Source organism: Camponotus vicinus, unplaced genomic scaffold (genome assembly GCF_025532165.1).
Source record: "Camponotus vicinus isolate PSW18456_S1 unplaced genomic scaffold, iyCamVici1.0 SCAF_9, whole genome shotgun sequence".
Classification (NCBI taxonomy): Eukaryota; Metazoa; Arthropoda; class Insecta; order Hymenoptera; family Formicidae; genus Camponotus; species Camponotus vicinus.
In genome coordinates this window covers 6,356,400-6,370,996 of record NW_028141981.1, presented here as the reverse complement: position 1 = coordinate 6,370,996, position 14,597 = coordinate 6,356,400, and the positions used below count along the sequence as shown (strand labels likewise).

At 37.7% G+C, this 14,597-nt stretch overlaps 3 protein-coding genes across 5 annotated transcripts in view; 1 reads left to right on the top strand and 2 right to left on the bottom strand.

Moving 5' to 3' along the window:
- The window catches only part of Nvy (CBFA2/RUNX1 partner transcriptional co-repressor nervy), a 64,099-nt gene that overhangs the window by 38,462 nt on the left and 11,040 nt on the right, over positions 1 to 14,597 (bottom strand). The window contains exon 1 of one of the 3 annotated variants that reach the window (XM_083109156.1): positions 11,599 to 11,684. The exons of 1 other annotated variant lie outside the window; for it this stretch is intronic. In XM_083109156.1, coding sequence (XP_082965282.1) covers positions 11,599 to 11,601 — 3 coding nt within the window. In that variant the 5' untranslated portion in view covers positions 11,602 to 11,684. Of the gene's footprint in view, positions 1 to 616; positions 1,128 to 11,598; positions 11,685 to 14,597 lie in introns of those variants that run through there. One more of the 3 variants, XM_083109157.1, reaches the window with a different exon arrangement.
- On the bottom strand, positions 10,265 to 13,222 carry LOC145977301 (kxDL motif-containing protein CG10681). The gene is made up of 4 exons (XM_083109164.1): positions 12,436 to 13,222; positions 12,137 to 12,358; positions 11,828 to 12,027; positions 10,265 to 11,730 (listed from the first exon to the last, which is right to left on the bottom strand). The coding sequence occupies exons 2-4, from the start codon at positions 12,283 to 12,285 to the stop codon at positions 11,555 to 11,557; spliced, it is 525 nt and encodes a 174-aa protein (XP_082965290.1). The 5' UTR covers positions 12,286 to 12,358; positions 12,436 to 13,222; the 3' UTR covers positions 10,265 to 11,554.
- Vih (ubiquitin conjugating enzyme vih) lies at positions 12,658 to 14,586 on the top strand. The gene is made up of 4 exons (XM_083109163.1): positions 12,658 to 13,133; positions 13,481 to 13,595; positions 13,702 to 13,906; positions 13,988 to 14,586. Exons 1-4 carry the CDS (start codon positions 13,030 to 13,032, stop codon positions 14,125 to 14,127), a joined length of 564 nt encoding a protein of 187 aa, XP_082965289.1. The 5' UTR covers positions 12,658 to 13,029; the 3' UTR covers positions 14,128 to 14,586.

Below are 14,597 nucleotides of genomic sequence, written 5' to 3'. Positions count from 1 at the left end.
CGTGTGGTTATACCTGTCATTTTCATTATTTCTGTATTCAAGTCTATATTTCGAAGAATTATGTAAGAATTTCTCACATGGAAGAGAGACGTTCTGTCAAATAATTATTTCTTACATCGTAAAAATCATGCATATAAATATATCTATAATATACATATAAATATATATATGTCATACGAATTTATAATATTATCTTAAATATATAAAATTTGTCTAAAAAAAGCAAATATGCATACGCAATTTATTTTATAAACTACTAATACCATAAATATAACTCTCTCTTATTTTTATTCACGAAATTATATTATATACTTTTTATACAAAAATAATAAGGTAAAAAAATTATTTATAATCCTCGATTATCGGAACGTGATAAATAAACTTCTTATAAAAAGAGAAAGAGAGAAATGTACAGAATTAAATTCAAATATTTTATTAATTCATCCTTAATTCGAAAAACTATTTTTAAATTATCAAAGATGTTGCACATATTGCAATCTTAATTTTTTGTTATTTTATAACGATCTTCGCCGCGCAAAAATTACATCACAAGCGCTAAAAAAAAAGATTGCCCGAGAGAATTCGAATGACACAGATAACTGTAGCAGATTCTCACCTTCTGCCTGTTCTTTTTTCGTGATCGATGCTCACGCAGCGTGTCAGATTAAACCGCAAAAAATCCAGGGAAGGCAGCGGCCTGTCGATCAGTCACAATTTTCGCACAGCGTTCGAGGATTTTTCACGATGCGCCTCATCGTACAAAGATGCACGCTTCTCGTGCCACGTTCTCTTCAAGATCTTTCGATTTCGAGAGATAAGTTGGCGCGTCCCGCGTTAGATCGAACGCGTTATAAAAGACAAAATTGATGACTCTCAACGCGAAGATGAAGGAGGAAATTCCGAGATGCGCGAATACGAAAAGAAACTTTCGAAACACATGGAGATGAGGGCGAAATTTTCAAACAAGAGCGAAGAGGGAGGAGAAAATTTCGTGACCGGGTCTGGGGGATAAAAAAGAATAAAATTCATTAAATCAACGAAGAACACATATGATTAATATCGAAACGACGAAGAGCGAGTCTCGAAACGACGACGGAGCAGCGCGAATAAGCGTTACGCACGAACGGCGGTCGACGGCCAACTGAGAGTCTCGCTGGAGAACCGAAAGGACGACGCCAGGCGGCCAGCCACCAGCCGGTGGCGGTGGAGGTAAAGAGGAAGAGAGGCGGTCGTGTGGTTTGCTAATCTCCACCACGCAACCTCCGGCCGGCCTTAACCTGCGATACCCTCTTCCTGCAGGCGCGGTCGGCGACGATCCCCTGGAATCGCGCGCCAACGAAAACAATTCACGAGGCACCTGGCGGAGTTATTTCAGGAATGCCCCACGGATCGAAGCGATCTAGCAGGTCGCTTTCGATGACGTATCCGAGAACACGGGGTTCAAAATACCGGAAATTTATGTTTGGATCCCATAACGCGTTTTAACTATACGTGTTTATTATAGCTATCTTTCCCGAGAAATACCTTCGAAATAGCTTACATTATTACGAATTTAAAAATTAATTCTCTAGGCAAATACAAATTTTACACGCGTCTCTGTTTTCTTTGAAAATAAGTATCTATACTATCAACAATAATCGATATTTTTCTGATTAATAAAATAATAAATTATTTTAAATTACATAATATAAATTTATCTGCTTTATTGTTAAAAAAAAATTGATTTTCCTGAACGGTCTTCGGGATTTTACTTTTCGATCCAGAGACCGCGAGATCGATGGGAAATCATCGCGAAGCGATGTTTCTCGCCGACGAGGTGCGAGATGGTCGAAATGTAGGCGCGCGCACGTTCCTATACGCGATATTGTAAGCGGGCCAGTGTGCTCCTGACGTGTCGATATATTCCCGCGAAGAAAGGCTCTGCCGCTGAAGCTGAGAAATAGCTTGGCCTCCCGTACCTCACCCCCATTCCTCGACACCGGGAGCCTCACCTCACCTCGGCATTTTGAATCCTGCGTCGCTCCTTTAACGCTCCGCTTTTAGACGAGGCGCGACATCGATCACCGTGGAATCTCGGCGCGATCGAGAAAGAGATTCGAGAATCTGCGTGCGCGCAATCAATCAATTATCAATTGTCGCGTTAGACACGAGCAATTACGATCGGAATTTTGCGAGATTTGTTGGAATCAAAATATGCAAGACTGAATCCAGATTACTCTCTAAAAATATCATTATATTTAGGAAATCTTTATACTGTTTCGATTATTCGATCAATTAATTTAACAATTTTTTCTATAGTGTCGAAAAAAAACCCAAATTATGTTATTGTCAATGAAATTCCTTTATCAAAAGGAGACCTGTCCACCTCGATTTTGAGGAAATCTTTATAGACTGTTTCGATTATTCGATCAATTAATTTAACAATTTTTTCTATAGTGTCGAAAAAAAACCCAAATTATGTTATTGTCAATGAAATTCCTTTATCAAAAGGAGACCTGTCCACCTCGATTTTGAACGGATCAGTGCGAGAGCACCGATCCATGACCGATTTTCGAACTCGGCCGCTGACGAGGAATGCTCGTCGACCCACAATCGCGCCAGCTGTCTTCGTGGAGGACGCGGAAGACGTGTCGACCATCCATCCCGCTTCGACGTTCGGCATTGATCGTTTCACACGCGGGAATTCTCGAGGCTCGTCATCCATCCGTCCCGTTGCATTCGCCGCGTCGTTTCAAGTAATCCGTGATTTGTGAAATGAGGTAGCAGGATTTAAACATTTTATGATAACGAAAAATCTGCTGGAAGAGACTTGTGTCACAAATTTTGAAATTATATAGATAACTCAAAAATTAATTAGAGTTTTTTCTCTGAATTTCAATTATTATAACATGGAAATATAAATTCCTATTCTATAATTAATTTAAATAGTGTATTATGCAAATAAAATTATAATCTTTGTAGATAACATATTTTTTGTTCTATTCCTGAGCAAATGAGTTATAACGTCTTGTCGTAATTTTAGCTGTCTCAAAGTGCTCAAGAAAAATTTACAAAAGTTTAGATATATTCCTTGACACTTGCAGAAAATGATCATGTACAATAAAAGTTAAAAAATAAATTTTTTTATTGATTAAGGCCTTCGGGATATTCTATATTAAAATCGATAGAATCAAAATATTCATATATGATCTTTAAGAATTAAATTAATGAAAAAACAGAACGCGATACATTAAAGTCAATACAGGAAATTATTCAGATGTCCAATATTGAAAAGAAATTTGTTTCCAATCTCGCGAACTCGCAGCGTCGATTTAACATTTCTGAATGCACGGACACGTGCGTGTCTCGTTGCTTAGAGTGACATGCGTATGTGTGTGTGGACGCGGAGATTACAGACGGTGTGTACGGACGTGCGCGTTTATCGGCACAAATTCGCGCGAGCGCGCGCGCGCGCACCACGTCGCCGACCTATTATACGTATTATTAGCACTCCGTCACGCCACCCTGTCATCGCCACGTACACACTCGTGCATACGCGCGCTGACGCGAGGTCCCGAGGTCCCGTCTGCACGCGATCAGGTGCCACGTCGAGCTTTCTTTGAGCCTCGACTTCATTAAACGTTGATTCGTCATCGGACGCGCGAGGCAAGTCCCCGTTTCCGGTTAAAAAAAATTAAAATGGATATCTCGGAGGATATGAAGGTGCGCCAAATTCGGTATAAGAAGGGGGGTTGCCCCCCCTCTTTCCCGTGAATGCGCGTCGCGATTACGTCGCCAAAGCGACAAAATGGATGAAATAAGAATCGAACAAGCTCGCGCCGCAGTCACCGGGAATGACGAAGCGGAGCTGCTGGCACGTCGCCGGTAATTGGATGGACGGCGAGTAATTTATCGAGCCGCTTCAGGTATGACGCGCTGCGAGTTTCGACGTCGAATTAGCGCGGGCGCTCGGATAGAAATTAGTCGGCGAAGCAATCTAAGTTTCCCTCCGCAAAAGGCGGTCGGAACTGCCGCGCGAATAGCAAATCATTCGATCTGATACAGACATTACGTATGGTCCTCCTCCCCTGAGTCTTTGCTGGAATAATAATTCTGCACGCGTGATTATCAAGTTTATGCATGTGTAACTTCGGTAAATCAAAGCGACGAATTCGAACGATTTTCGCATCGACGCAGGCTTAGAGAAATCCGTTTGACGGATTGTAAGATTTACTCGTCCGAAAAATGAGTGATGGTTTTCTTTTTATTAAAGCAAAAAGTTTTTCTATCTTAATAAAAAAAATACTGTAAATTATCTTAATTATTTCATATAACAAAAAGAAATAAATATTATATTATAACAAATTTTATGTAATATTTAAGCTTTCTGAGATAAACTAGAGAATTTTTTTTTAAATAAAATTTTATTAGATGCTACTTTTCTTAATATCTTTGCAAACGATGTAACAACAATGGTATAATGATTTAATTATCTAATTAAAATAATTTGACTTAATTAAATTAATAATAAAAATACGTGATTAATTCCCAAAAATTCCGAGCACTTTGTAATATCAATCAAATTATTAATTTGATTGATTTCAACTCCAGCGCTGATTGCATGAGAGACATTAGTCAAAATAGAAGAAATCTTATGTCAAGTGGCATTGACGTGAATGGACGCTTTCTCAAACTCCGTAGATGAAGTTTTCGAAACTCATTTAATTACAATTCAATATTTTCTAGCAGAAGAACGGACGTGCGTTAAGAAAGGATCGATATTAAAATTCCGCCGGTATAAATTAGAGCCGGCTTGATTCACTGGTGAAGCAAGTCAAAATAGTTTAAACAGTTGTTACTAAAATTTCACAAACTTTACAAAGTTTGAAAAAATATTATACAATTTTATAATTTTTTAACGTGAAATTTTATACGCACATAACTAATTTAATAATTTTACATTACTCATTTTCTAATTTATAAAATTGATATGAGATATTAATTTGATTAATTCACTGTTTTTACATAATTAGACATAAATATAATAATTTTTCCATATTAAAGTTCTAAGCAATCGATTTTTAACTTGATTATTCTATCATATTTTTGAACATTATTTTGAACATTATTTTGAACATTATTTTGAACATTATTATGTTACGGTAAACATTCTATTGTTTCCTACCTCATATTCTCCAATTCTCTACATGAATATGCGGCATAAACAATGCAAATAGGTACGTGCCATCTATAAATTATAACGATATCAATTAATTTTGATACATTATTATAAATAGTCTATGCGTGTCGCATACAAAAGATCCGAGAATTAAATGAAATTCATCACCTGGAACAATTTGAGTAATTTCTAAGTTGCAAACCTCTAAACAATACATACGGAACAAAAGCTTTAATTAAAAATTTAAGAGAGACAAAGGGAAAAAGAGGAGGAAACGCGATATACATAGTAAAATAAAATAAAATAACTGTAGGAAACGTCAAGGGCAATCGAAGCGGGGACGAGCCGCGAGTTGGCGATTTTACCAAACTCGGGAATTTCGAGACCCAATTACCAACTCACTCCGGTGGCGCGTATCGAACGGACGTACGTGATTAAACGCTAATTCCGATTTATTCGACGTACGGCCGTAAGTTTAAGCGCGGTGATGGCGTCAATCGCAGGACCGACCACGGCCGCGTTTTACACGCGATCGTCCACCTACGTGCTCGTAATTTACGACTTATCGGCGCCGCGGCGCGGTGTAATTTTCGCACTCGTGCAAAATTACACCGACGCAGAGCCAGTGATCGTCCCAACGGGCTAGTGCACCCTCTCTCGCATCCCACGCTTTCTCTCTCTCTCTCTCTGCAGCTCTTTGTTTCTCTCTCGCGCTCTCGCTCTCTGGAAGTGACGCGGGATCGTGCTCCTGGCGCGGGCGGGCATGTACCGGGATGTCGATACCACGAGAAGCGGATGTCAATAGCACGAAGTCACTCCTCTGGCGAGGGAGAGGCCGCCGGATCCGCCGATTTTACAAAGCCCTCGCCGCTCTGTCGCCCGTACGCGCTGGAGGAAAAAAACGTTGGCCGAGAAAGCAAGAGCGAAGAGACGGAGGAGTCCTTTATCTTCGAGAGAGGACGAGATTTTATTATATCGAAAGACTACCCGCGCGCGGACATGGACGCGCAAAGAATAGAGAGAACAGAGAGAAGAGAGCAAGAGAGAAGGAAAGAAATATATATGCCATATTAATAATAAAAGTTACTATTGTATATAAGTTAGTACTTGAAAAATGCACCTCCATATGAAATCATATTCTGAAAAAAACTTTAAATATTTTCACAATTATTCGTTCACAAATATTTCAAATCTTGTACTATTTATTTTTAATACTAAATGTGCCCGTTTGATTAACGAGAGTGGACATTTCACACCTGGATGCCACAACTATGATTAAAAAAAGCAGACATTTCGCATATGGAAGCCAGAATTAGAATTCAAGAAAACAGGTACTTTGATATCTGTACGCTAACATTTGGACTCGAAATCTGATCATGAAAAGTTTAATATTAGACTTCGAATCTTTAAATTGAAAAAAAAAATTGTTATATGATAGAACTAGTAAGGAAAACACAAAAAACAAAATGGAAACAAATTATTATCTTAAAACACGAAATAATTACATTAATTGTTTGGAAAATTTAATCAGTTTAGAAGGCAAATTGTCAATACAAGGCATTTAAAAAGATGTACATAGTTATAGTGCTGGAGAGTAAAAAATTTTCTCGTCTCGGCAAATCTAGGATTTTATAAAATATCGTATTGAACTCTGAAAATCAGATGACATTTAGCGCTAAAAATGTACGCTATTGATACTAAACCATTCTACCAGCCATGTTTATTAAAAAGACATAGAAAAATAGAAATCTTATATCTTCTCGTATCTCATGATAACCACCGCGGACGAGATTTTAATCGTTCCCAGAAGCTTTGCTTTCCCGGGTACCGCTTTTCTTCCGGTTACCGTCTTCTCTTTCCCGCGCGTTTTCTTTAGCCTGTCCGAGGCTCTTGGAAAAGTTCAATCCGAAGTGCTGCCGGTGACATTCTCCGACGAGTTAGCGGGCGTGCTCCAAGCACGCTTTTGTATTACTTTGCATCGGTCGCCGTTGTGCCCGCGTCAACTAGACTTAAAGTCTGCGCCCGTAAAAGGGAACGAGAATATCGCGGGCCTTCAAAAACACCATCGGCTTTTCAAAGACTTTAGCGTTCACGGTTCTCCTATGTCTTTCCGCTCTTATTAAGTTCTCCGCAGCATCACGCTCGATACACTTTCCTTTGTACTGCGAAAGAGAGAAAGAGGAAGAGAGAAACAAAATTAAAAAATTCTATACATTTCTCAATTATTATATATTGCTAAATCTGTTAATTTGCGGAATTTTAACAGATTCAAAAAGCATGGAAAAATATATTTTCCTAATATTTTAAGAGTTATTCCACATCGCAAATACCTGCACAGAGTGTTAGTAACAGTTTCAAAGATTTCTTTACAAGTTATGTAAAAAAGAATAGATATGTTGCATCCGTTATCAAATTTGCAGCCAGCCCAAAACTATTTCGGTGATGGCACACGTGTTCCACGACTGGTAGAAACAAGCCTTGTTATGCTTGTGTCAACAAAGGACGCGTGTTCCTCCCAGAGGCGTGTGCTGCATGCGCGTGCGACGCGCTGGAAGAATGAAAGTAAATATCGAGCGTGCGGCGCAGGTGGACCGGATAAGATTAAACAGCTGTTTCCGCGTTTTATCGGGAGTGCAGTTAACCGCCACGACCGATTCTCCCGCTTCGCCTCTTCCTCCCCCCCTCTCTTCGACGAAATGCATTCTTCTCAGGCGTGTTAGCACGCACGTGCAATACCCGCAATAGCGGCAAATGAATTACGCAAGCAGTTGGGACGGGACCTTTAAGAGAGAATAGTTTCCACTAAAACGCGCGCGATAAACTCTACGCGAAATATCTCCAATATTTCGTATCTCATTCCGTTATACATTTTCATGTATCTTTTTTATACATTTGTTGTACGTATATCGTAATATGGAAAAGATAAAATAAAAAAAAATTAAAGCAAGCCATTCATTAGATAGATAATTTTAAAAGCGAGACTACAAATATTTATTTATAAAGCTAATAAAATTGTTTTTTCATCTCATTACTAATTCTATTAAATATATAATTTGATACGGAAATATGTATATATTATAATACATATACATATAATTTCATATGAATGTAATTATAATAAATATAAATATAATTAAACTTAATTAAAAAATACATAATTAAAAAAAAGTATTAATGTAAAATAAAGATGACTAGAAATATTTTTTATAATCATAATCGCTTAGTCATCTTTAAAAGACTTTGTGAGATATTCTATACGACTGAAATTAATGTCTATGATACATCATGCACATGACATGACGTATCAAATTTAATTATACGTAAATCGTCAAAATGAATTCTGCAAATACGTCGCGTTTTTTTAGGATTTTATCTCGCGATATCACCAGGAGAAAAGAAAGAAAGCAAGAGACAGAATGGATAGAAAACAGCTGAAGCACAGCTGGTTTCTGGCATCGCGACGGCTGGCGTCTCCTTCGCGCGCACGCATGGAGCGTCGCGCTCTTTGCATGTGCGTGTGTATAGCACAAACCATCGATGGTAGAAAGCAGAGCCAGAAAGAGAGTCGATTTCCAACAATATTTTACGCGGGACGATAACAAACCGCAAGAAAAATTAACATTCGCAACCGGTGATCCGACTCTCTAACAATTTTCGGAGATTCCATTAATCTGTAAATAATTACGATCGTTGCGTGTCCTGGTTACAGCACGAGGGATTACGCCGCTTCGTCGAAGAATCCGGGGGAAGTGAAGATTGTAGAGCAAATATTTGAAATTGAGGCAAGAACATGCGAATAAACTTGAACGAAAAAAAGTAATCTAGCTTCGCAGAATCTACTTTTAAACTTTCGTAAAAGTTACTTCGAAAAAAAAAATTAGAGGAATGATTTCGATTTTGAAGTAAAAGGAATTTCCAAATTATGCAATATAACATCGGTTGCTATTATATTAAAAAAATATGAATATAAATCCATGTATAAATATCAATATATTTGCATAAAAAAAATTGCATCGTCTTTTAGAACAATTCAAAAAAGGAAGCGCACGACTTCTGGTATATCCGATGAAGCCAAGATTTCACTGTACGTCTCGTAGTGTCGAACACGTGCAGTGGACATTTCGAATGTCTTCCTCCTAAATTAACACGCTAAAAGAAGTCACGTGAATCTTTCCAGACGTCACGCCGACTAAGTATAGCGACCCTGCGCGGATGCAGCCGTGAAAAGCATTCGCATTAATCTCGGCGCCACCTTTGCCAGCCGGACGAACGAAATATTTCACGACGACGACGGCTGCGTCTTCGCTAATGAAACACCCCACGTCCCAGGTGGCTCGGTGGCCGATGGCGAATCTCGACTCGACTCGACTCGATTCGCAAATTAAGCTCCCGGCTGTCCACAAGGATGCTCTCTCCCTCCTCGCTTTTTCTTCCTTTCTCTCTCTCTCTCTCATTTATCTCAGTTATCGCTCGCACACTCTCACCGGAATGGAATTGATCAACATCGCTGTACCGTGTGTACAAAGAATTTATTTTGCTCACATTGACAGTATTCACAAGCCCGCAACTTACAAAATGATATCGAGATATGATGTGTATAGCTTCGATCTCGATATACCGATTCTCTCGTTGCCGATTGATTGATCGATCGTTTGACTAGCAAGCAACACGGAGTGTGGTGCATGAATCCGATTTTGGGGATGGGAAGAAACGGAGAGGGGGGCATTATTATAATAAACATTTTCATTCGCTCTCACTCTCTCTCTCTCTCTTTCTCTCCTCCCCTATCTCTCTCTTTCTCTCATTTATATTGCTCGGCTTTTTTTTAGCCGGTGTCGGACGTACAGGATGACGTGTCGGCGTTACTGTGATCGTTGTTGCTCTCCGTCGACGAGCTGTCGTTACTCTTTATTCGCCGTTTGCGCAGCTTCGCGAACTGAAACTCCTCGACCGGCACTGTACACCAACAATGGAAGTCATTAGTCTTCTGGCTAATTACCGCTGTTTGCAATTTCTTTTTTTATCTTTTTTTTACAGATAGGATAGGAATAAAAAACTTGATAAGTCGGGATAAGTCGGATGATCAAATCGCAACGTGTGCAGAAGAACGGGAACAAAGAACACATATATATTTCTCTCTTTCTCTCTCGAGCGACCGAAACAATCTTTACAATGTAAATCGCATCATCTTACAATAAAAATGCGCATACAACGAATTTATTTGCGTGAGACCGAGACTTCAGTTTGCGAGATGCAGAATTATCACGCACCGTCTAAGATGTTAATGAATCGGAAATGATCTCAGATTCTGATCGAACGCATACCCCTTCATTTCAATGAAACCGCGATGTGCATCGATTTAATTTAATCTTTTAGCTGAGCTACACGTCCCTATGTAAGTTTTAAGTCGCATCACGGATTGTGTGCGCGAGACTGTTTCTCGATCAAACTATAAATCGTTATAGATGTACCTACCAAAGTAGATTGAAACTCTGTGTGCGACGAGGTAGACACGAACGATCTTTATTTACAATAATGCACTATATAACACATGAACAAGCTTTCTTTGCTGTGCGCTGCGAGAAGCAATAAATCGACCATCGTACATCGAAAGCATGTTGTTATGCGATATGTACATACTTACGCGACAAGTCGATGAATACGTAATGAAGAGAGGATATGTAAAGTAGTAAACTTCCGTACTTAATGCATCATCATCGTATTAATGCGTCTCTAACGTATACATAATATTTCAATATCTAACACAACGCATTTCTCACTCATTCGTGATTAAAAGAAGAAAAAATTACTTGGGTTAATACTTTATGTCATTAATTTCTGCAAATCATTTAGTATATATATGGAAATTTACTCTTTGTACCATTCAAATTTGCAAACTTGCGTCAGTAATATGACGATTAAACTTTTACATGCGAATAATAACCAAAACTTGCGGAAATAATCGGAAAGTATCGAAACGCCGTTGCAATTGATATTCTTTCTACAGCGGTTTTGTACTAACGTTTTTCACGAGAGAGAAAGTGCATAAATTGTCAGGTAAAGCGCAATCTTAAGAAGCGACATCGCTTCTCGTTAACATCGATTTCTAATAGAAATACTCTCTTCAAAATACTCTTTTTATATGCATTCTCATATAGAGATAATGTACTTACATATACATCTCACAACAATAAAATCATCTGAGTATTTAAACAATTGGTTCAGACTAAACAGGTCTCTTTCTTTAGTCCCTTACAACAAAGCATAGAGATACGCTTGATTCATCTCCGCCAATATACATATCAGAAATGTGATGTGTTACCTGAATTAACCGCCCGTTTGTTCCATAGGTAATTTTCAGTAATTTACATTTAAACATTCATCGAAAAATCAGATTTACTCTTTAGCGATATGACTATTTTTAGTGGAGGTTTCATTACCATCTGAATCGGGATCTCGATCAGCAGCACCTTGAACGGATGGCAATGGCACAATTTCCGGTTCGAGAGGCTTTACCGGGCAATCAACATCCTCTACAATGACTTCCTCTGCCAAACTGCTTCTTACTGCCTCTGTGTATTTACAATAGAGCAAGTTATATATACCTTTTTCTTTGTAGTTTCTCATTAATTAAGACTATTTTATAATTTATTATATAATTAATTATACCATTAAATGCCTGTGGATACTGTTGACTCAATTTATTCTTTACTAAACGAATTCTTTTGAAAATATAATCCAAATCTTTCTTCATCTCAATTAAAAGTGTGATGTGCTTTTTGAATTCAGTGCCAGCTGTTTTAAGTCGGTGTACCGACAATTGATTACAATTGGTCAACATCTCATTAGTTTTTTCAAACCTTTGCAGCCTGTAATATATATTTTTGTAAAATATGCAAAAAAGAAAAATTACAAATTAATAAATTATAAAATATATAAGTATATAAATCAAAGCAACAAATTAAAGATAAAACTCACATCTGTTTTTGAGCACGTATCATAGATTCTACATCCTGCTGGTCAACAATGCCAGCTAGGCCTTGTACAAATACTTCTGGAGCTGTGTAGTTTCTGAAACACTCAAAACTCCCGGTATCCGACTCTGGTGTATCTTGTGCCGCTGCCATAGTTTTATTATTTCAAAACTATCAAGCTTCGAATTTACTTTCATCATCAAATAATTCCATCACGCAGTTGTGCCTGATCAGCAAGAATTGAATTACATAAAATCGCTCATTTCTAAATTTTTGTTGATGCATCTATTTTGGATGACTCACATGATGAATACTACGTATTACACACATCCAGATTGCACCTGCCCACATATTTCTTCCAACACGTCATATTAAGGAAAAAAATGTCACCGATCGATATCTTGCGATAATACCTCTATCGAGCTTTTTGCTTCGTCATTACTTCAATGTTCTCGCATTTTTTTTCAAACGTGTTCTAAACGAAATATTCAAGGACGATATCTAGTTAGAGACGGTCTAACCAAACGACGACGAAGTTATCGATTTCACTGAATAACATTTGATATGACATTGATCTTTTCCTGCGATATTATTGACAGCACGAAAGAGGAATATACGGCTTTTTGTACGTGATATTAGATAAATCGTACCATTTAAAATCCGCGAAGGAATCGACATGCGAAATCGACAGAGGCAGAGACAGATAAAATCCGCACGACGCGTCGCCGCTCGTCGGCGCAACAGCTGTTTTGCCGCTCGATGTTTTCGCGTCGGGCAGTAGAGCGCGTGTAACATTCAAATTTCCGTCCTGCTGTTGTGACCGTCAACGAGTCGAGAAAATTCGCGCTCCGCGAGGAGGATATCTCTCGTTCGATTCTCACTGAAAGTTTGCTCGGGATGGCACAAAACGTGAACCCTTTCAGTTCGACACAAAACACACCAACGAAGGCGGCTGAAGAGAAGCAGAGCTTGCCGAAAGATAATCATGCAGTCAGCAAACGGTATGTGCAATCGAGTCCGTTGGCAGGACACTTTAAACGCGAGTTGTCTTATTTTGTCCTTCCTCGGATGAATAAAGTCAACTGTCAAACTATCAAAAAAATTGTTCTAGATTGTCTAGAAAGTTATAGCATGATTAATATAGCGTTTTTTCTCTCTGTGAATTATATAACCTAACGGATTATTACATGGTCAATTGACGCTAATTGAATATTGTTCATCGGGAATATCTTGTGAAATTTGCTCTTTTAATATTTTATCTTTTCTTCACTATGACTAGCTTGTGCAATATATATACATCCTTTATTATCTGATAAAAATATTGCTATTAAAATGTAACATTGTTTAGATTGCAAAAGGAACTCATGGTACTGATGATGAGCACTGAGCAAGGAGTATCTGCCTTCCCAGAGGGAGAAAACTTATTTAAATGGATTGGGACTATCACAGGACCAAGAGACACAGTAAGAGATTAATAAATAACTATCCTGTCCCCATACTTTAAATAGTGTTGTTAATATTACAATATACCAGCAAGAAAAGATGTAATGTAAGGTTTATATATTATAGGTATATGCTGGTCTCACCTACAAATTGACTTTAGAGTTTCCACATAGTTATCCATATAGCGCTCCTATAGTACGCTTTGCTACACCTTGCTTTCACCCAAATGTAGATACCGGTGGTAATATCTGTTTGGATATATTAAAAGATAAGTGGAGCGCATTGTACGATGTGCGTACTATTTTACTTTCTATACAATCCCTTCTTGGTGGTAAGTAATAAATAAAACAATAGATTCATATTATATGATAAATCAATATGATATTAATTTAAATTACTTTTTGTTATATAGAACCTAATAATGAAAGCCCACTTAATCTTGAAGCAGCAGAGCTATGGAATAATCAGACAAAATATAAAAAGTATCTGATGGAAGAATATCACAGAGCATTTGATCGAGCACAGAGCAATCGTAATCAACAAGATTCATGATAAGCCATAATCTACTGTAATCTACATTTTGTGACTCATTTAATATTATTATTCCTATCAAAGATAGGATTAAATGTAATATTAAAATAGAATTTTCTGTACTTTTAAGAATCATTAAGTACTGTTAAGTTAAAATTTTTTTCTTTCGGCATATGACCACAAAATTTTTTAAGAATTATGTGGATGTTGCATAGCATTTAACTCATATTTCGCAAGATTTTTAAAAACTTTTGTAAGAGCAATATATATATATATAAATTCATGTATCACTGATATTAGGACAATTGCACAAGAATTGCATTTATTTATTTTTATCGTGTAGAGACATTGGTTTTTTGATCATTAATGCCATTGCTCATATTTTACATATACAGTATTTGCACTTGATATTTGTGTGTTTCCATTTTTACCATTACTGTATAGTTCTTGAAAATAAATATTTTAATGATCTTACAGTCATTCAATACGCA

Coding starts and splice junctions, on each gene's coding strand:
- LOC145977301 (XM_083109164.1), bottom strand. CDS start 12,285: ATGGCAGCGGCACAAGATACACCAGAGTCGGATACCGGGAGTTTTGAG. Junction 12,028..12,136: donor ATACGTGCTCAAAAACAGAT/GTGAGTTTTATC, acceptor TATATATTACAG/GCTGCAAAGGTTTGAAAAAA. Junction 11,731..11,827: donor GTATCCACAGGCATTTAATG/GTATAATTAATT, acceptor GTAAATACACAG/AGGCAGTAAGAAGCAGTTTG.
- Vih (XM_083109163.1), top strand. CDS start 13,030: ATGGCACAAAACGTGAACCCTTTCAGTTCGACACAAAACACACCAACG. Junction 13,134..13,480: donor AATCATGCAGTCAGCAAACG/GTATGTGCAATC, acceptor AACATTGTTTAG/ATTGCAAAAGGAACTCATGG. Junction 13,596..13,701: donor TCACAGGACCAAGAGACACA/GTAAGAGATTAA, acceptor TATATATTATAG/GTATATGCTGGTCTCACCTA.